This window comes from Tyto alba, unplaced genomic scaffold (assembly GCF_018691265.1).
Source record: "Tyto alba isolate M040663 unplaced genomic scaffold, T.alba_DEE_v4.0 Super-Scaffold_8, whole genome shotgun sequence".
Taxonomy (NCBI): domain Eukaryota; kingdom Metazoa; phylum Chordata; class Aves; order Strigiformes; family Tytonidae; genus Tyto; species Tyto alba.
The window spans coordinates 22,159,115-22,180,527 of NW_024881329.1; the positions used below are offsets into that span (position 1 = coordinate 22,159,115).

Here is a 21,413-nt window from a genome sequence, read left to right on the forward strand (position 1 = left end):
CTCCCTGTTCCTGTGGTCCCTGGGGACGTCGCTGTGCCAGGGGCTCCCCGGCTTCACGGTGCTGGTGGGCGCTGCCGCGCTCCCCAGTTTGGGGCTGCCTTTCCCCCCCTCTCTGCACTGGGGCTGCCCCAAATGACCAGGCCACCGCTCCGCACTGTCCGTTTACTGGTTTTAATACCCACAGAAGCACAGAGAGGGGGTTTGGGTGACATGAACTCACCCCGAGCCCACAGCAGCGGCTTCTGCCTTTCCTGGGAAGCGCAAAAGCCCCCCTGCACCCCGGGAGAGGTGCTGAGCCGCAGCACGGCTTGGATGTCCCCATGTCACCCCCCAGCACGGTGTCACAGCGTGAGGACAGTGGGAGAAAGCAGCTGGAGGTGATGCTGGCACGTCGATGCCGTCACCTCCCCGCAGTCCCCACCTTGATTTCGACTCTGGTGTGACTCCAGGACCAAAACTCCTCTTGTGCTACATTTCGGGTCGCTGTTGGTTCCTTCCGAGGGGATCTTTAGTTATTAGGATTTTTTTGTACAGATATAAAACAAACAAGGAGGTGGACGCCCAACAGTGAGGTTTCGTGCCCCACTGGGGTCCGCGCTGGCGTCCCAGTGCCGTCCCCATCCGCACCAGCTCCAGGGCTCGGGGAGGTGGTGGCTTCTGCCCTGGGGACTCGCTCAGTCGTCGGGGGGCTGAGCCAGGCCTGGGGGTGGGGGGGACACAAGAAGCCCCAGGTGAAGGGAAAGCCCCAAAGGCAGATTCTGAAGGGGGGGGGGGGGGGGGGGGAGCGGGAGAGGTGAGGGAACCGGAGGGGGGGCCCTGTGCTCACCGGGGCGGCAGGTCAGTTGGGGTGGCTCCCACGTCCCGTCCTCCCGGCACCGGGTGACGGGCGAGCGGCGCTGGACGAAGCCGCGGCGGCACTGGTACCGCGCGATGGAGCCGATCTCGTAGCGCTGCTTTGGTTTGCCGAAGGCGTGGGCGTTGCTGACGGCGGGGGGGGGCCCGCACTGCACTGCGAGGGAGAGGGGCAAGGGGGGGGGGGGGGGGTTCATAGCAGCCAGCTGCGGATGGGCACGGCCAAAGTGGAGCAAACCGCCCTCAATAAACCCCAAACAAGGTCCCACGCCCAGGAGTTGTTTTCCCCACTGCGGGGATGGTGGGGAACCCCCACTTTGGGGTCGTGGAGGGGTGCAGCCCTAGCCTCCCCCCACCCCCCAGCCCGGGGCAGGGCTGCGGGGGGCAGGCACGGCTTACCCAGCCCCATTTTGCAGGTGTAGGAGAGGTGATAGTTGCAGGGCACGTCGCTCCACTGGCCCCCGTCGTGCCACACGATGACCACGCAGTTCTCCCCGGAGAGGAAATAGCTGTCGGGCTGCCCGGGGTGCCAGTTCTCATAGAGCTGGGGGGACAAGGGGGACAGGGTGCACCCCAGCACACCCTTTAAGGCCGGGGGGGGCGGCGCTTAAAGGCATCCTCCTGGCTGGGACACCCACTCCATCGGGAATGAGGTCGCATCTCCGTGCCCCTTGGCATGGTCCTGGGACCCCAAATCCTGGGGTCTGGCTCACCCATGGCAAACCCCGAGGATGCAAAAGGCTCTTGGGGTGGTTCAAAGTCTGATCTCGGGATAGGTCCCATCCAGTAGGCACGTTCCCAAGTTATGGAGAAGGATGATGAGGTGCCTGGGGGGGTGGGGGGTCGGAGGTTCACCTCCGGGGGGGGCGCACACAAGGGCTGTCAGCCCAACTTACCAAGGGGCTCCCGTCGGACCACTGGAAATCCCCCTCGATGGTCCGGTCGTTCAAGCCGATCCACTGGTATTCCCTGTACTGGTCTGGGGGGGCAAGGAGGGTGTTGGGGGGGGGGCACAGGTAGGAGTCCCAGCACTCCCTGTCAGGAGGGGAGCTGGAGGCTGAATTTGAGATTTGGGGTCTGGAGGTGAGTGCGGGGAGGTGGAGGTGTCCCCAGCCCTGCAGCGGGGGGGGGGGTGGTGGGGTGGTGTGTGTTAGAGGAGGGTGCTGGGAGGTTTGGGGACAAGGGGAGCCCCGGAGGGGACACAGCGGGACCCCCCCCCCCCCCAGCTCCTGCACCCCCGGGGGATCGGCGGGACGGGGCCGGCCGGGAGAGGGCGGCAGAACCCCGTGTCCCCACGGCCCTGCCCGGTCCTACCCGTCCCTGCCCATCCCTGTCCGTCCCTGTCCGTCCCTGTCCGTCCCTGCCCATCCCTGTCCGTCCCTGTCCGTCCTTGCCTGTCCCTGCCCATCCCTGTCCATCCTTGCCCGTCCCTGTCCGTCCCTGCCCATCCCTGTCCATCCTTGTCCATCCCTGCCCATCCCTGTCCATCCTTGCCCGTCCCTGCCCATCCCTGTCCATCCTTGTCCATCCCTGCCCATCCCTGTCCATCCTTGCCCGTCCCTGTCCATCTCTGCCCATCCCTGTCCGTCCTTGCCCGTCCCTGCCCATCCCTGTCCGTCCCTGCCCATCCCTACCAGTCCCTGCCTGTCCCTACCTGTCCCTGCCAGTCCCTGCCAGGTCTCACCCTGCCCCTTCCTCCTTCACCCTCAAGTCCCTCCGGGCCTCTTCACTCCTTGCCCCGTCCCTGCCGCTCTCATCCCCTGCTCTGCCTCCCTCCGCCTTCCCCCCCACACTCTTCCTCCGCGTCTGCTTTCAGGCAGGTCATTGCTTTGCCTTCAAATCTACTTGCACGTGTCCAACCCTCTGCCGGTCTGTCCACCCATCTCGCATTTATCCTTCTGCTCCCATCTCTATCAGTGTATCTATCTACCTGTCAACCCATCAATCCATCCATCCATCCATCCATCCATCCATCCATCCATCCATCCCTTCATCCCTTCCTCCTCCATCATCCCAGCCAGCCTGCTGTCTGTCACGCTTCCCCTAACCTCTCCCTAGCCAAGAATCCGGTGAGCAGCCAACCACACTCTGGTCAACCCAGCATATTGGCTTCATATCCTTTACTCTTTATTTTCCCTTTACTCTTTATTTTCTTTGACTTCCCTAGACCGTGTCTGCCTCCCCCTCAGCACAGCGGCGCCAGGTCTCTGCCTCGGCTCTCGGCTGCGTTTTGGCTAAAGGTTTAAAACTTGAAGCCCAAGGCTGAGGGATGCTGAGGGTCCCCTGGGCAGAGGGGCAGCGCTCCGGGGGCGGGGGGATGCAATAGGGTCCCGGGTGGTGCCACATACCGTTGATGAAGTCCTGCTCTTCGGGGGTCAGGATGGTGGCCAGGTGCCCCCCGTAATGCCTGCACTGGGTCTCCGCATCCTCCCAGCTTCTCCGGGTGGAGAAGTGCTTGTAGCACGCTCCCTGGAAGCTGTCCCAGCCCGGGCTGCACTTCTCCAGCGCTGAGCCACAGTGGGGAGCAAGAGGGGAGAGAGGAGAGGGTCAGCGTGACGGAGCCCAGCAAAAATCCCCAGAAACCTGATTTCCCCACATTTATCTCTCCTGGGCCGCTGGCAGGAGCTGGGGGGACTCACGTCTTTCGCAGCTGGTGCCTCCGTAGCCGGGCAGGCACAGGCAGGCGAGGCGGGCGCCGTCCTCCGTGCAGGTCCCTCCGTTCAGGCAGGGGTTGGGGACGCAGCCACCTGCAAGGCAGAGGCAGCCTTCCTCACCACGGGAGCTCAGCGATGGGGAGGACCTCGTTAGTGCCCAGCAGCGGTAAAGCCCTGCAGCGAGCACCCTACAGCAAGGAGGTGCCTGAGCTGGCCACTGCGGGCACCAAATCTGGGGCGGGAGAAGGATTTGGGGACACGGTGACGTGGCAGGAACCATCCCGTCTGCCCCACGCTGCCCTCGGCTCACGGGAAGGTCCTGGCTCAGCCGCCCCGGCCAAGAGCTGACAGAGCTTTGGGCTTTGGCCTCCCCCCATGGCGTGGGGACACAAACTGGCCGCTCTCATCCTCCACACCAGTGGGCTCGCTGCCGTGCCAGCCCCTGGCCCGGGGACGGCTCCTGCTTTCCCCTGGAGCGACGGAGCGAATGCGCTTTGGGATGGGAGGCGCAGAGGATAAAGCCTTCGGCACGTCCCGGCCAAGCATCCTCTCAGCCTGGCGGCAAGGTGAGCCTCGCGCCTGTCCCCTTGTTGTCACCTTCAGCCGGTGACACCAGGGCTGAGAGCTCAGCCAGCGCCGTCCCCAATCCACATGTCCCCACCAGCCCGTTACGGTCATTAAGGCTCCCGGAGCACATCGTGTGCTCCCAGCCCCGGCTCAAGAGCGTGATTAAGGGCTGTCACCAGCGCCGGCGGAGCGGAGACTGAAAGTCCTTGACACCCTCCAGCCTAACGATGCCCATTTAATGGTCCTTGGCTCCGTGGAGCGGCGCTGAGGACGATGCTGCAGCCATCACCTCCCACCCGGCCCACTCGGGACACCCAGCTCATCCCCAGCAGCCCGAGGCACGGAGCGGGGTGAGCTATTTAGGGCCCTGCCGCCTTGCACCCGGCTCTTTCTCAGCATCTCTCCTTGCCAGGGTGAAGGCAGCCATCCCACAAGGTCTGGCCACCTGCCACGGCGCATCCTCCGTGCCACGGGACCGGGACCCCGCATGGTCCCCCCCCCGCTGCAGCCCCCCCCGCCCTTGCAGGGAGCCAGGGGGGCAGACGGGGCTGCTGTAAAGCGGCGTCAGAGCTGGGAGCATCCCGGCGTGGGGACCAGAGGCGGGGGGGGGGTGGTGACACCCACCCGCAGCAGCTCCGTACCCACCGCTCGCCCATCTCGGGGGGAGCGGGGATGGAGGGGGGGGGGGGGGCTGTGCTCCCCAGGGGCACTGCAGTGACTTCGGGGTGCTTGGCCATCGAGAGCTACACGAGGAGGGGTTCTCTTGGCGGGGCTCTGCACCCCATGTCCCACCGCTGCCCCCCCACGGCTCCAGGGGTAGGAAGCCCCCCCCCCAACCAACCCCCCTTCACGCTTCCAGCCCTTGTCCCTCCACCCAGAGCAACACGGGGTGAACCAGCCCCGGGGGGGCCACACGGAGGGTGCAAAGCAGGTGTAGCCTACACCCCACCTCACACGGGGTCCCACCCACCCCTCTCCCTGGGGTCTCGCGGGGCTGGGGGGGGGGCCGGGGGATTAGTTCGTCAGTGGGAGAGGCGCACGGGCGGTGAGCGAGGCAGCAGGCGCAAGGACGAAGGGAAGAGCTAGCCGAGATGCTTGTTCTAGAAAGCTTTTAATTCCCTTTATTAGTATCACTGTTAGTCAGAGTAGGGTTTGGGGCCTTCTTTTGATTTTTTTTCTTTTTTTTTTTTTTTTTTTTTCATGGAAACAGTCATTAAAACACTTCACAGAAGTAGAAGAGATTTAAGTGCATGCAGAGCTCGGACCAATTTGTTTGACAAATATGTGCTTCTCCGGACCTGTAACCTTCCCTTACCCAGCTGAGGAGGAGAGAGAGAGAGGAGAGACAGACGGACAGAGGGAAGCACAGCGTGAAGGAAAGGTGTTGGCTTTCTCTAGTGCCAGAGAGTGGCCAGGAGGGCTGCCCCGAGGGCGAGGGTGGCACGGCGGGGACCCCTGGCCGGGTGGGCACCCGCCCCGACGCTGGCCCGCTCGGTGGGGAGGGCGGGCAGGGGGGCAGCCGTGCTGGGGGCCGGGGTCACCCCGGAGCTGCCGGTACGGGGAGAGGTGAAGCCATCCCTGCGGGTCCCACCTGGTTCTCCGGGAACGGCTGAAAGGAAACCCTCCACGGTTGCAACGGAGGGAGCGGGTTGCTCTTCCTCCTCCTCCTCCTCGTCCTCCTCCTCTTCCTCTTCCAGAGATGCAGCCGGTGTCCCGCGGTCAGTGCCCGGGGGTCGCGGCACAGCCTCCTCGCCTCCCGCGGCCAGCACGCTGCTGCTGCTGCCAGGCACCTCGACGTGCCACGGTGTGACCGCTGTCACCTCCACCGTAGGGACGGAGCTCCCGTCCCCCAGGGTCGTGGGCGAGGGGAGCCACAGGGCCCCCGACTGCTCCTCTCCCTCCTCCTGCGGCTGCGAGGGCGCGGGGGGCAGCGGGGATGCCCCGGGGCTTTCGACCACGTCTCCCGAGAGCTCGGCATCTTCACCCGTGGGGACGGGGGTGCTCGCCCCACCAGCCTCGTGGCCACCTGGGGGGGTCCCGCCAGGCTCTCGGCTATCTGTCAAGGTGGCAGAAGCGGTGCTGGTCGGCGATGGCACCCGGTGCCCAGGTGCCCCAGGGCTGGCAGCGTGGGCTGGCCGCCCCACGGCATCCCGCGGTCGGTCAGGGCGGTGTGTGGGGCTTGGTGGCTGAGGAAACCCCTCGGGAGGCTCCGCGTCACCTGCTGTGGACCCCACTGGGGACGGGGCGCCGGTGGGTCCCTCCATGGGCTGGCTGGGGTCTCGCCCTCTGCCCGGGCTCTCCGCCGCTGTGCTGCCGGGGTCCCTGCCCGGCTCTGCTCCCCGCTCCTCCTCTGCAAAGGGCAAGGCAGAAAATCAGTGAGGCCCCGCGCCGGGGAGCCAGCCAGACCGCGGGGCTGCAGGCACCGGCATCGCCCGCCGGCACTGCTGGTCCTGCCCGCGGTGAGCAGAGCTGGGGGGACGACGCCGGCACAGCGATGCGCAGGGAGATGGAAACGGCCCCGAACCTCTGTGACGTTGTCCCCTCCGAACCGGCACGGCAGAGCGAGCTCTGGCTCGGCCACTGCCAAGCCCAGCCCCGGCACAGGCTTCCCTGCAGCAGGGGCCGTGCTCAGCCCCTCACCGCTGCGCCTGGCCTCCTCTCCCTCCAGCCGCCAGCACCCTTCTCCGGCTTTTTGTGCTGCTAAACCCCTGTCTGGCACTGACCCTGCACGCTGGACCCCAGCCGAGGGAGGGACAGACGGATGTCCCCACGCCGGTGACTTGTGCACCAAGCCCTACACCAAGACACCGGTGCCCCGGCCGTGGGTGCTCCCTCCAGGGGAGGGATGGGGATGGTTGGGGTGACCCGGGCACCCACGGGTGCTGCCGACCTCTCCTTGCAATCCCGGCGCCTCCGCTCCTCTCTGCACCCCAGCTCTGGCACCGACCTACCCGCGCGGGATGGCCCGCGCCCGGCCGCTGCGCACTGCCCAACTGTCCCTGTCACCCCAGCCTCCTCCGTGGGGGGACGGGCTCCCCGGTTTTGCACCACAGCTAAGGGGGGACGCCTGCCTCGAGGACGGCCGGGGCCGTGGGGAAAGGGGAGGCAGAGGTTGGGTGACCTGAGGACATGGAGGTATCTAGCGGGGGGTGCCAGGCCCCTGGCCCCCGGGCGTCTTCGGGGGACGGGCTCGGCTTTTCCAGCTCAGCATCCTTAAAGAAAGGGATGGCGTATATCGCCCCTCGCGACTCAATCTCCACTTGCGCTTTGGGCAGTTGCAGCTCCTCCAGCTTTTCTGCCACTGTAACAATCTCCTGGAAGCCCTCGGGCTCTCTGGCTCGGTATTTTCCTGCAGCCTCAGGGAAAGAGTTTGTCCCTTCTGTGGGCAGAAAGAAAGTGGGATATTACTCCCCTGTCCTGGCCCCGCGGCAGGCAGAGATGCCCTCGCCCCGGCATGGGGCTGGAGCCCTGGGGACAGCCTGGCACCCCGGCGGGGACCCAGCTCTCCTTGACCTCCCTTTCCCCTCTAGACAGGGTCAGCGCAGGGCAGGATTAGGCCCTTCCCAGGCGCTGCCGGAGCGCGTGGCTTCGGCAGGCGTCCAGGCAGCGCTGGATTTTGCACTCGCAGCGTTTTCAGCTCGTCCCTGCCCTTCCCAACAGCGGCTCTCGCCGCTTGTCCTCCACCCGCTCCAGCAAACCCTAAACCTCGATTGACGCCGACACCCCCCCACACCCGGAGTAAGGGGTGGGGGGTCCATCTCCACGCCCCCATCCCCCCCCCCAGGGAACACAGATGTGTGTGGGGAGTTAGTGGGTTAGAGGGGTCACGGATTCAGGGGACGGGTCCATCCTGCCTAACCCATGGGTTTCCCTACCAAGAGGTGGGGAAACTGAGGCACGGAGATGCACGGCATCCACTTGATCCGTGGGGAGAGTGTCCCCATCCCATGAGCCCCCGTGGGCCCGAGGGGTTGCACAGAGATGTGGGACCGGGAAGGAGGAGAGGAGGGGTGTCTCTTCCTCCCTCCATGCCTGTTATCCCTGTCAGCCTCTGTCCTTGCTCGTCCCCTCCTGATTTATCACCCGCCAGCTCGCAGGCCACCCCTGCAGCGCCGGCAGCTCCGCTGGTCTCGCTTCCCGTTCACGACGGTGCGATATCGCCCCAAACCAGCCTTCGCAGGCTGCGCCCAGCGCCCCACAGGGACCCAGCGATGTCCCCCACCCGGCCAGGGGATGAACCGTCCCAGAGCCCTGCTCACGCAGCTCGCGCTGACCCACCGTGCCACGCAGGACATCCCTGTCCTGTCACGATATAGCGGCGTGCAGTACTGAGGCTGTGCAGGGCACCCCTACTCTATCGCGATATATCAGCATGCACTACTGAGACCGTGCAGAGCATCCCTCTATCATGCTTTATCGTCATGCAGGATCAGAACCATGCAGGTTACCTTTCCCTATCGCGATATATTGGCGTGCAATACAAAAACCATGCAGGGCATCCCTATTCTACCACGGCAGGTTGACGCGCACGACTGAGACGGTACAAACCACCCCTCCTCTATCGCGACAGCGCGGCGTGCAGCACGGAGAGCACGCAGGGATCCCGACCCTGCAGAACAGCCCGGCTCTCAGCACGCGGGTGGGCTGGAGCCGGTGCCCCGAAACCTCCCACTGATCCCTGCCGGGGAGCACCCGCGGGTCGGGGCGGGGGGGGGGGGGGGGGTTGCCCCTCTTTACCTCGAAAGCAGTACGCATCGTATCTGCTCCGGGCATCGGGGAATCCCGTCTGGTTGCGGAAGAGGAAGATGGTTTTGACGCCCGGGAGGGCCCCGCCGCAGCGTTCCCGGGGGGTGACGATGGGGTAGCGGACGCTGCCGTCGGCCAGCCAGCCGGGGCTGCAGGCGTCCAGCCCCGCGCTCCACGCCGCGTAGAGCTGCCCCGTGCTCGCCAGCTCAGCACCCAGCACCCGGCACCGCGCCGCCGCCTCCTCCAGCGTGAATTTTTCTGGGGTCGTCTCCAAAAAGATCTCCCCTGCGAAGAGAGGAAGGAGACGGGGCGTCAGAGCCGAGGGAGCGGGGGGCGGGTGGGCTCTGGGAGCTCCCCCTCCACATACACACACACCCCTCGTTTCCTCCGCTCTCTGCACGACCCCAGGAGCTGGTTTGGAGATGGGGAGCTCCGGCGTGGGCCTCGCGAGGAGGAGTGCGGGGGGGCTGAAGGGGCCCTGCCTGCCTCGGGACTCCCTGCACACAGCAACCGTGGCGCAGGCACGGCTGGAGCTCTCGTGCCACGCAGGATACCTGCCCTCGCAAACGGAGCTGCGACTTTACACATCCACGAAAGGGACTGAGGAGGAGCAGCAAATCCGCTCCCTGCACGGCGCAATCCGCGTACGGGATATTCCTAAAGGGGACCTGCAAGCCCGGCGGCCGCCGCGGTGGGGCTTCGTGCTGAGAAAAGCTGGAAACCGCTGCCCTAAAGCGCGCTGCGTGCCAGCCCCCCCCCACCCACGACCGCACCGCTCTCCCCCCCCACCCAGCGCGTCGCAACCCCGCCCACCAGCGACCCGCACCCCATCCCTGCCACCCGCTTGCCATCACCCCAACCGACCCCCGCGGCAGCCGCAGCCGGGGAGCCCCGTCGGGGCCCGAAGGAGGGACCGGCTCACCCCCCACGCACACCCAGCCAGGACACGCAGCACCCCAGTGCATGCAAAGCGCGGGGAGTGCTTGCCTAACACACACCCCACCCCTGAAACCACCACGCAGCGCTTGCACCCGCGCCGTGCTGCCAACCTGGGGCATCCCTGGGCAACCTCCAGCCCTGAGGCCGGCGATGGGCACCGGCCGCGGGGAGGGAGAACGCCCCGCGCCCCGCAAACCGAAAGCACCGCACAAAGACATCCCCCCACGCTTGCGTGCAGCGACGAGCCCAAAGCTTTGCAGAGCTCAGAGGTTTCGGAGCCAGCGCCTGCGGTTCGGGGCGGCTTTTTGGGGGGGATTTACAAGGGGTTACGGGGGCGAGTTAGCGCGGCCGGAAAAGCAGGGGAGGGCAGGACGGGGGTGGTGGCACCACGGGCACCTGGGAGGTCCTCGGCGTAGCAGTACACGTCGTACATGTCCTCTGGGTCCACCACCCCGTAGTTCCTCACCCCGGGGAAGCCGTTCATGTCTCCGTAACAGGCCTCGCGGGGCGTGTGGATGGGGTACCTGGGGCAAGGAGAGCACAGGGGAGGGCTGGCGACTCACGGAGGGGTGGAGGGGGGGAAGGCGGGGGGGGGGGGAGATGCTCTGGGGGACGGCGATGCCCACCTGACGGTCTGGTCGGCGATCCAGCCGGCATCGCACTGCTCGTAGCCGCCGAGGTAGGCAGCGTACAGCTGCTCGGGGGTGGCGATGTGGGCGCCGATCCGGGCGCAAGCGTCCCGTGCCTCGGCGAAGGTGTAGGCGTAGCGCATGGAGCCCTCCCGGTAGTGAAACACCACCCCTGAGAGGCGGGGGGGGACGGGGGGGGGGGGGACAGGGGCATGAGCAAGGGGCTTCACGGCAGCCCCCACGTATATGGGTGCATCTGCACCCTGGTGCAACTTTGCAGCAGCCCCCAACCCGCATGGGTGAATCTGCACCCAGGTGTGCTTTTGCAGCAGCCCCCTCCTATACGGGTGCATCTGCACCTGGGTGCCCCTTTGCAGCAGCCCCCACCCTCATGGGTGCATCTGCACCCTGGTGCATCTTTGCAGCAGCCCCCGCTCACATGGGTGCATCTGCGCCCGGGTGCACTTTTGCACCAGCCCCCTCCCATATGGGTGCATCTGTACCCGGGTGCAACTTTGCAGCAGCCCCCATGTATATAGGTGCCTCTGCACCTGGGTGCAACTTTGCAGCAGCCCCCACCCATATGCGTGCATCTGCGCCCAGGTGCACTTTTGCACCAGCCCCCACGTATATGGGTGCATCTGCACCCTGGTGCAACTTTGCAGCAGCCCCCTCCCATATGGGTGCATCTGCACCTGAGTGCAGGAGGGGTTTGCTGAGCCAGGAGAGGGCACCTGGGCAGGGTGGACCTCTGCCCCCCCAACCCCAGCTCCCCACCCGCCCCAGTTCCCACCACTCCCCACCTTGAGGTACCTTTGACTTTGACATCGAGGATGTCGTGGCCGTCCTCGATGCCGTGCTGCACGTCGCAGCGGTAGATCCCCGAGTCGTTGGGCCGCAGCTCGGTGAGCAGCAGGGAGGCGTTGGTGTAGCGCTGGTGGAAGATGGGCAGGGAGGCGCGGAGGCGATAGTCCTCGCTCACCTTCACCCTGTCCCCTCGGGCTACCAAGATCTCCACCTCCTTGCCCTCAGAGATGAAGGTCCACTTGACCCGGGGGGTTCCCAGGACTGCCCGGCGCCCAGTCGTGCCGGCGGTGGGCTGGGGGCCGAGGTAGGTGATAAGGCAGGGGATGGTGATGTCTCCTGCCAGCACGGCGTCGAGGGCTGGGTGGCGTGGGATGGAGACCTGCAGAGCCTTGAGGTCCTCTGGGTGGGAGAAGAGAGGAGCTATGAGCGGGACCAGCATGGGGTGGCCCCCCCAGACCCCCAGCGCAGGGCACGATGCTGAGTTACCTGTGCCATCTCCGGGGCCAAACACCTCCGGGACCACCGTGGGGGCAAACACCCAGAGCAGCAGCAGCCGGAGGGCTGAGGCCATCCTCTGCCCTGCAAGGGGGGAGGACAAACCACCAGCTGTGTTTAAAAACCAAAGAAGGAGCAAAAATATCCCCTCCCTACGTGAGGGGGGAGGAGTGGGGGAGAGTCCCCAGCCCGCGTGTGCGGGGATGGGGTGATGTGTTGGGGCGCAGAGGGAGAGGCCGACACCGGCATGGCCACGGGGTAACCTGGACCCTCAGATGATGGAGAGGAGAAGGAAGAGAAGGAAACATGTCCTGGTCATCAGGAGGAAGAGATAGCATGAGCAACTGGAACCATTGGCTGCGTGCCACTGGGTCCCATCCAGCCCCACCAGCCTTCCCAGGGAGCCGGGTCCCCTGGGGACAGCAGAGCCCAGCCTGGCCCCGACAGCACGGAAAGTCTGAGCCCAAACGCTGGCCCCGGCGGGCGGGGAGGTGATGCCAGAGCTGGGGCCGCCCTGAAAAACCTCAGAAGAGGGTATTTTAATAGCTGGTGTTGAGCAGGGAAGAGGCAGTGAGTCCCGGCTGGGCAGGCGAGCGTGCAAGCGAGGCGCGCACGTGTGCGCTGGTGCTTCTGCACGCATGTCGCAGCGTGCACGCTCATGCGTGTGCGTGCGCTCGTGCACGTGTGCGCTCTGCGGGGCGGTGGGAGGTGGGGGGGGTGGGGGGGGTTGAGGTCAGCGAGTAGCCAGGAATGGGGAGGAAGGAAAGGGGGGGGGGGCACAGCCAAGGGCACACAAAGCGCGGGGCGGAGGGGGAGGGAAGGAGCAGGAGGGCTTCTCCTCGTTGCCATTCAGCTCACGCCGGAGGTTCCCCGCGCGCAGGCTGGGAAAAACCGGGGCCGAGCAAAGCAGCCATTATGTCCCAGGCCTCTCTCAAGGCTGCCTGGCACAAAGGGCTCTCCCCGGCGGGCTGGGGACCGGTGCTGAAAGGAGAACCAAGTGGCTAGCACGGCCGTCGCCAGCCCCCGGCCCTCCCCGGGGAGCAGCACAGGGGACTGTTGGGGACAGCGGGCATGTCGTGGAGGGGCTCCGGCTGCCCGCGGCCTCTCGCAGCCGTCCGGGGAGGAGGCTGACGCTGGGGGTGCGGGGAGATGCTGCGCAGTGCAGGGGTGCGCATCCTCCCCACCCCGTATCTCCCTCACCCCCTCTGCGAAGGCTCCTCAGGGGATTGGGGGGGGGGGGTCTCCTCAGCACCCGCCCCCGTACTGAAAATGCACTGCCCGGTTCCCCGGGGACGGGAGCACAGTGACCCTGAGACTCAAAGTGGTTTTTTAATTTATGAGCTCTTTGTGCTGCATTGATTTCGGCAGCCACAGAAGCGGATTTGGCACCTCCGCGGTGCTTTCTGGGCCAGGTCGCTGGCTGCCAGGGCCAGCCTGACGGGAGGCTGTCCTCGTCACCCGCATCCCTCTGCAAACAGTGCTCCCCGAGTTTACCTGTGGGACCAATGCACCAGGGAGAGGGTGTGAATACAGCCCCCAGCACCACGCAGCATGGACATACAGCCCTTGGCACCACAAACCATGTATGTACAGCCCCTGGCACCATGCACAATGGATGCACAACACAGACTATGTGTGTACAGCCCCTGGCACCATGTACCATGTGTGTACAGCCCCTGGCACCACACACCATGGACATACAGCCCTTGGCACCACAAACCATGGACATACAGCCCCTGGCACCACAAACCATGGACATAAAGCCCCTGACACCATGCACAATGGATGCACAACCCCTGGCACCACACACCTTGTATGTACAGCCCCTGGCACCATGCAACATGTGTGTACAGCCTCTGGCACCACACAACCATGGACACACAGGCCCTGGCACAACAAATCAGGTATGTACAGCCCCTGGCACCACACACCATGGACATACAGCCCCTGGCACAACAAATCACGTATGTACAGCCCCTGGCACCATGTACCATGTGTGTACAGCCCCTGGCACAACACAACCATGGACATACAGCCTCTGGCACAACAAACCATGGACAAACAGCCCCTGGCACAACAGAACATGTACGTACAGCCCCTGGGACCACGCACCATGGACATACAGCCCCTGGCACCACAAACCTTGTATGTACAGCCCCTGGCATTACACACCATGGATGTGCAGCCCCTGGCACCACACACCGTGGCCGTCAACCATCATGTGCAGCCCATGACCCACCCCCTGCCCAGCAGGAGCTCAGCACTGGCAGCCAAATCCCGATCGCCCAGGACCCGGCCAGCGGTGCCAGAGCCAAGCCAGGAGCTTTCTCTGCTCCGGCCAGATCATTTGAATTCAGCCCCACGACTCTGGAGCGAGGGACAAAACCCTCCTGCTCGGCGGCCGTGGCTGGGCTCCAGTGCGGGGGCTGGTTGCCGTCCCCCCGGGGGGCCAAGCAAGGAAGGCTTTTGTCACGGGCACCTTTTTCTTCCCGTTCCCAAGGCGCCGCAGTGGCGTGAGCAACAGCCGTGAAGCCCCGGGGAGGAAATTCAAGTGATAAAACTCTGCAGGAACCGGGCAAGCTGGGGTGAGCGGGTGTCTGCTCCCCTCCCGTGCCCATCCCTGGCTGGGACCAGTCTGTGAGCACTGGGAATGAGATGCAGAGAGGGTTAAACCTAATTTCACCCTGCCCATGGGCGATGCCCTGAGGTCCTGGAGTCTCCTGATGACCAGAGACATCATGTTTGGGGTTTGGGGTTGGATTTTTGGGGCTTTTATTTTTTTCCAATTTGCCACAAATGGAAAATTGTTCAGCCCACACGTCGGGAGGGAAAAGCTGAGAGCTGGACTAAAGCAGCCCAAAAGCTCAGAGAGGGGGGGATGGCAGAAGCCTGTGGGGCTCAATCGCCTCCGAGACGTTGGAGCTCAGGACCCACTGGGACAGACTGAGACACGGGCATGCACACGCGCAACGGGGCCGGCTAACCTCCATTTCCATGGGAAACCAGGTGGAAAATGGAGCTGAAGTCTATTTTGGGATGGGAGTGAGCTTGCTTTCTCCCCTGAGCTCGGCCCTGCTTTTGGAAGCAGCTCCTTGAACACGGGGCCGGGGCGATTCGGGGCTGCAGCACCCGATCCAAGGGGAAGGGCAGGAGATGCTGGGAAAGGGAAGAGCCAAGGGCTGGATCCCTCCGTGTCCTCAGAGAGGGGCTTTCTCCTCCACGGCCCCCTTGTCCCCTCCACGTGACGGTTGCTCATCCTGGCTCACAAGGTGCCCTGCCAGCCCGCAGCGAGCCGGGGGGAGGGCAGGCAGCGGCGTGGTGGCTTTCCAGGGATGCTCAGCTGCAGAATGAGTCAGCAGCCACGGGCAAAGTCTGGCCCAGCTCCAGGCACAAGCCAGCAGCCCCATCCTCCCCAGCAAAGGGCTTCGGACACCCCCGTTGTCACCCCAGTCAGCCCGACGCACCCGCGTCCCCGGCCACGCACGTGGCTGCCTCCGTATTGGGGTGTCCCCCCCCCTACACACACACACACACACACCCCCTCGCTGCAAACTGGCCCTGCAGCCAGGATCTGCCCCCGCCGCAGGGTGTGCATGGGGTGCAGTCATGCTCAGAGGGGTCCCCCGGAGCGGTGCAGTGCTGGGGGGGGACATGCCAGGTCCCCTGGGAGGGGGGCTGGGGGGGCGCAGGGGACATGAAACGCCCGGCAGCCTCTTGGCAGAAGCCGCTGGCAAAGCTTAAAAATCCGGAAGCAGGTGGGGAGAATGCTGGGGGGGGTCCCCCTTTAGAACAACTCACCCCCCACCCCCCCGTACTATCCCAGCAGGGAGAAAGGGGCTCCTTGTTGCAGGGCTGGTGCACAGGGATGTGCCTGCTCCACCCCCCCCCCCCCCCGCAGCAGAGGGGCTGGGGGAGCCCAGGGAGGGTCCCTGGGGAGTCCCACGGGGTGGGGTGGGGGTGCAAGCAGAGCCCATAGGACACCCCACACACACACAGACCCCGGGACACGTGGGCACACGCACGCCCGGGTGAGCGCGTCGCACGCACACGTGGAGGTTTGCACACCCATCCCCGCCTTTCCCGGCTGCGGGGCTCCAGTGGGGAAACTGAGGCACGAGGTGGGATGGGAGAGGTGTGGGGTGGAGGATGAGGCAGGGGGGGGAGGGGGGTGTGCCCCAGATTTCAGCGCTGTTGCTCAGGAGGGACCCCGCAAAGCTGGAGCTCCCCGGCCCCTCCGCACACTCGCCCGTGGACTCGCAGCTCCTCGCTCCCAGCACAAGCTCACCCGCTTTCCCAGTTTCCCCAGTCTAAACCCGTTCCCTGAAAAACAGCCCTAAAAGCACCCCGACCGCCCTCACACTGCCACGCACACGTCCTGCAGCTGGAAAAGGCTCCGAGCTGGGGCAGAGGGAGTTTTTCCCACCCCTCCGGCAGCTGAAAGGAAGAGCAACAGGTTCTGGGTTGGTTTGAGACGGGAGAAGTCGGTGTGACGGGAGAGGACGCGGCTTCGGCCAAAAGCGGTCCCCAGTGAGGGGGGGGATGCTCAAGGGCAGCCCCTTCATCCCAGGGACAAAACGTTCTGGGAGGGGAAGGGGTTTGCAGCAAACTACCCCAGTCTGGGGCACCCCATGGGGGACTTGGGGTCCACGCTTGGGGCTGCTCGGTAGGGAAAAGCCGTGAAAATCCCACCAAATGTTTCATTTTACCCCCAGCCCCTTCTGTCCCCTGTACTGGGACACCAGCAGAGCCAGGGGACGGTGCTGGGGGGGGATGGGGGCATCCAGCGGCACCTTGCAGCCACCCCAAACCCTGGGATCTGTCCCAACCCCTCCGGATGAGGCAGCTTTGTCCCTGAAAAGCTCCAGTGATGCAGCCGGGCAGGAGAGGGGGGGAGCCGGACCCCTGGTGCAACCCCCCTGCCCAACTCCGTGCCTCAGTTTCCCTTTCCACTGCTACCCTGACTGCAGCGTCTCTGGGACAAGGACCTGTCCGGAGTCTCTGCAGGGTGGATGGGGAGGGCTCCCCTCATGACAGGACACACACACTGGACCCCCGGCCCCTCTGGCAGCTCTCCCAAATGAAAATCCCATGGGAGCAGCTGCTGGAACAACCCCAGAAATCCCCCTTATCCCCAACATCTTCAAGCCCAACTGCTGGCCGGGCAGCACCGAAGTATTTTTTCCAAGAACTCCCCCCCACACACACTTCAGCCCCCTACTCTGACTCCAGCGCTGCAGAGCCAGCATCGGTACAAGCTGATCCATTAAAAAAAAAAAAAAAAAGAACTTGCAGAGCGATGCTGTCCTCCCGGGGGGGGTCAGTGACAAGGACAAACCTCCCCAAAGCACAACCGTGGGGACCGCCAGCTTCGAGCATCCTCCACTGCAGGGCAAGAGGATGCCCTGTGCCCCCCCGTGCCTGCATCCCACGGGGGAAAAAAACACCGGGAAAGCTCTCGGCATCCCCACGCTGGATCAGCTCTCCTCTTACTTTCCGCCGGCGCGGAGGTGAAACGAGATATTGAAATTAATAGCGCAGTACGGCAGCCGGACCACGCAGCGCCCCGTGGCTGCCCGTCGGCCGAGCCCAACGCTTTCCCCGCATCCCACCTTGCTCGCTGCGCGGCGGCAGCCCCGCGGGGGCCCTTCTCGGTGGCGGGGGGAACGGCAGCGCTGGGGGGGCCTCCCCGTGCCCAGGGCCCCGGTGCGGGGCTGAGCTGCGGCTTCTCCGGGGCAGCGCAGGCAGTGGGCGGCAGCAGGTTGGCAGGACGGCTGGGAACGAGCTCCAGCAGGCATAAGTGCAGGCACCGAGAAAAGAGGAGTCTTCTGTGTGTGTCCGTGTCCTCGTCTCTTTTCTTTTTTTTTTTTTTTTTTTTTTTTCCTTCCCCTTTCCCTCCTCCTTTTATATTTATTCCTTCCCCTAATTAAGGAAAAAAAAAAAAAAAATTATTACCGTGTTGGCAGGCACTTCGTCCCTCCCCTTCCCTCCCTCCTGGCAGCTGGCAAACCCAGCACGAGATGCTGAGTGTGGGGAGAGGAGGATGCTCAACCCGGGCACGTTATTTAACCCAATGCAGCAGAAGTGGAGGAGCAGCCGGTGCTGGCTCCCCCAGACCCGGTCAGAGAAGGGGGACCCCCCCCTGCCACAGCCCCCCACCCCACGGGAATGCCCTTTGGATGGTTGTTTCCAGTATTTGGCAGCTTCAGCTGGACAGGGAGGGGGCCGTGGGCAGGGGTCCTGGTAGCCAGCGGAGGCTTTGTCATGCAAAACCCCCTTTGCTGGAGAGGCCACAACGGGTCCCCATGCGGGTAGAGGCAGCGTCTGGGGGGGGGCTGGAGGGACCCAGAGGCTCCCCCAGCCCCAAATAGGTGGTGGGAGCAGCCAGACCCGACCTCCCAGCACAGCACTCACAGCCGAGCCCGGTCCCGTGGACAGCACATGCCGTGCCTCAGTTTACCCACCTGCATCCATCTCACGACGGACCCAGGATAATTAATGCATCTTTAGGTTTGATGGCTTGCAGATTGCTCCGGGGGGGACATGTCGGGACCTGGGGGGGGGGGGCTGGGGTGAAGCCAGGGCCCCTTCTTTGCAGAGCCAAGCCCCTCGGGAGAAAGGCAGCCCCCACGAGCCACCGTCGGGGCTTTTTATAACCAGATCTCACTCAAACGTTCTCTGGCGTGGAGCATCCTCTTCCCGGGGGGGGGGGGGGGGGGGGGGGGGCCAGCACGGAGCCTGCCAGATAATTGCTGGGGTGAGTTTGCAGAAAGCCGCAGCTCCTCAGCAGAATTAATCATTCGTCACCCTGGGAAATAATTACGGGTGGCGGAGACGGTCTCGTTAGCGGTGCAGTCCGGCGGGTGAGGCACGCCGCAACGCTCTGCCCGCGAGGCAGCCGCATCGCGGTGGGGGCCGGGACGGACGCTGGGACAGGCATCAGGACGGACCCTGGGACGGGCAGGGGTGAAACCCATGGGCTGCCCCAAACTCTGCACACACACATCATATCCCACCCCCCCCCCACCCCCCCCATACCCGACCTGTGAGGTCACATCCTGCACCCGGCACTTTTGCGGCAAAAAGCTCAGGGCTGGGGGAAACGCAGAGTGCCGGCTCAGCAAGGAGCGTGCCCCATCCTAATTGGGAACAAATGTTCCCAGCCTGGCTGGGGTTTCCTTGCCGGCTCAGAGCAAATCTTCCAGGGCTGCCGCTCCGCCAGCCCCTTCCCAGGGCAGCTCCTAGTCCTTTCTGGCTGGTGACATCGGTGGGACAAAGCCCTTGGGACATCCAGTTCCGGGAAGAGGCAGTGGAGGAGGGAGAGGAGCAAGGAGGCAGCAGGGCACAACCCTTATTAGACATCAGAGGATCCCCATCCCTGCCTGCAGCCTCTCAGAACTTCTCCCCACTTGCCCCAGGACCAGCCTCAGCAGCCGAGGGAAGGGGTCCAGCCCCATGGGGACCCCCAACAACAACCGCAGCCCCCAGCTGTGTCCAGGCTGGAAGGGCCCTGATGCCCAGCTGTGCTTCCTCCTCCTCCTCATCCTCCCCCCCCCTCCAGCCCTGCTCAAAGTCACATAGCATTGCCTGCCAAGCACCCCGTGCCAAGGTCACCAGCACCCCCCGGACCCTCACCCAGGGGTGACACGGCTGAGGGGCTGCGGCACCCCCAAACCTGCTGCCTCCACAAACCTCTGCTGCTGCCCAGCAGCTGCCCCTCAGCACCCCGTGGGGACAGGGGGGTCACAAACATCCCCATCCCAGGGGATCCTGACCCCAAGCATCCCCCAGGGACATAGATGTCCCCATCCAAGGGCTTTCTGACCCCAAGCACCACACCAGGGACATGGATGTCCCCACCCTGGGGGGATCCTGACCTGGAGAGCATCCCCCCAGGGACACGGATGTCCCCACCCCAGGTGGATCCTGACCTCGAGCATCCCCCAGGGATGCAGATGTCCCTATCCCAAGTGACTCCCAACCCCGAGCACCCTGCAGAAGGAAGGGATACACAGGCATCCCCACTCCGGGGTGTCCCCCCAGCTCTGTCCCCAGCCTCCCCCAAATAGGGAAGCGCAGAGACCCCTCAACACATCTGGGGATCCCAAGGGTGCAGGATTTGGGCTGTCCCACTGAGCCCCAGTGCTGGCTGTGGGACAGGGGACCGGGCACGGTGGGGAAAGCCAAAGCAAAGGCATGGGGGAGGAAGAGGGGAGTGAGGGCAGGGAGGAAGGAAACGCTCCCTCCTTGGCACTTCCCGGCGTAGCCGCGGGCACCGAGGGCCGCCTTGCGGCAGGCACCAATATCGGGGACCAGCCGCCCTCGGGCACCCAGCCACCCCATGGGAGGAGGAAACTGGGAGCTGGTGGAAAAGCCAAGCAGCCAGGCAGAGGGGAGGGCGGACCGCCAGCTCCAGAGCTGTGTGATGGAAACAAGGAGGAGGAGGAGGAGGAGGAGGAAGAAGGCGCATGAAAAAGCTCCATCGCCCTGCTTGCCTGGAGCTCCGGGGACCTGGAGATGAATTACCCGAGCTCAGCGCTCCCTGGGCTGCTTAATGGCATTTCAATCCCGGCTGCGAGAGGCAAACCAGAGCCGGGGCCAGGGAGCCAGACAGGATGTCTGGCCGGAGATGAGCCGGGAAGCCGATGTCTTCGGGGACCCCCAAGCTGGGGCATCCCCCCCCATCCCCACCAGCCAGGAACCGGGATGGGACGCAGCAGCACCCGGGGGGAAAACCCGATCGCTGCCAGGCAAAGGGGGGGTCGGGCTCCCTGTTATTGCTGCTCCCAGATGGGGCGGGGGGGAGACGTGGGGGCCCCACCAGCTCCTGGAGGGAGCTCAGGGATGGCTCTGGGTGGCTCTGGGTGGCCTTTGCCAGCAGAGGGGACTGTTGCTTGTCTCTCCAGAGGAGCTCGCCTGGAGCCAGCCCTTGTGACAGCTGGGGAGGGGACATTTACTCTTTTTCTCCTTGCCCTGATGAGGACAGAGTAGGGACCCTCCCATGGGAAAACCACCGTCTCTCTGGGAGAGGGAGGACCGGGAGGGAAAGCTGGCAACAAGTCTCTCCCCAAATGATGTTTTCCTGCCTCTTTTGTTCACAGAAACCTCCCGAGTTTGAATTTTTAAACTTCCTCCCTTTGCCAGCCTGCTGCCCTCCCCCCCAGATAAATCAGCTGGGGGGGGAGGGGGGGGGGAGGGAAGAAAAATAAAAAATAATAAACCCCAAACGCTCCCTGCAAAGCGATTCATAACCCCACCGTGACGGCGGGTGAAAGCTGTGAGCGAAACCAAATGTTGAGGCGGCGCTTGCCAAGTTTCGGAGGCTGCCGGCGAAAGCGGCGGCCAGCCGCAGCCGCGAGTCCCCGTTGGGCTCCCAGCTCGGCTCAGCACTTCCCGCTGAGCACATCTGGAGAGGAAGAAGATTGCAGCTGGACACAGCTGGATGCAGCACCCCCGGGGGGGGGGGTGTCGGTTGGGGTGATGCCCTGTGCCTCCCGCCCCCCCCCCCGCTCTCCTCCCGCCCCCAAGGGATGCCTGTATGGCCAAATCCAGGGCACTGGCTCAGCTGTGGCTTGTGCTGAGCCCAAAACTGCCCCAGTCACCAAGGGTCACTGGTGACCCCAGTGCAGCCGACACCCCCCCGGGACTGTGACACCCCCGACGGGCCTCGTCTGGGCCCCGGGTTTTGGAGTGGCACGGGACCAGTGAGCCACCGAAGAGGATTGCC

General features: G+C 64.7%; 1 protein-coding gene across 5 annotated transcripts; it reads right to left on the minus strand.

Annotated features, from left to right (window-relative positions):
• Nucleotides 1–155: 155 nt before the first annotated feature.
• On the minus strand, nucleotides 156–17,561 carry BCAN (brevican). 5 transcript variants are annotated; one of them, XM_042784984.1, is made up of 15 exons: nucleotides 17,299–17,561; nucleotides 11,681–11,773; nucleotides 11,201–11,593; nucleotides 10,385–10,559; nucleotides 10,155–10,282; nucleotides 8,811–9,104; nucleotides 7,195–7,452; nucleotides 6,292–6,423; nucleotides 5,665–6,129; nucleotides 3,492–3,599; nucleotides 3,201–3,359; nucleotides 1,749–1,831; nucleotides 1,252–1,396; nucleotides 827–1,004; nucleotides 156–700 (listed from the first exon to the last, which is right to left on the minus strand). In XM_042784984.1, exons 2-15 carry the CDS (start codon nucleotides 11,763–11,765, stop codon nucleotides 469–471), a joined length of 2,835 nt encoding a protein of 944 aa, XP_042640918.1. In that variant the 5' UTR covers nucleotides 11,766–11,773; nucleotides 17,299–17,561; the 3' UTR covers nucleotides 156–468. The 5 variants fall into 5 exon arrangements, with proteins under 5 accessions (XP_042640918.1, XP_042640920.1, XP_042640921.1 ...); XM_042784985.1 differs by having other exon boundaries at nucleotides 586–700; nucleotides 827–1,009; nucleotides 17,299–17,560; XM_042784986.1 differs by lacking the exon at nucleotides 7,195–7,452.
• Nucleotides 17,562–21,413: the final 3,852 nt, after the last annotated feature.

Coding starts and splice junctions, on each gene's coding strand:
- BCAN (XM_042784984.1), bottom strand. CDS start 11,765: ATGGCCTCAGCCCTCCGGCTGCTGCTGCTCTGGGTGTTTGCCCCCACG. Junction 6,130..6,291: donor CCCAGTGGGGTCCACAGCAG/GTGACGCGGAGC, acceptor CCACCTTGACAG/ATAGCCGAGAGCCTGGCGGG. Junction 1,005..1,251: donor CACCTGCAAAATGGGGCTGG/GTAAGCCGTGCC, acceptor CTCGCAGTGCAG/TGCGGGCCCCCCCCCGCCGT.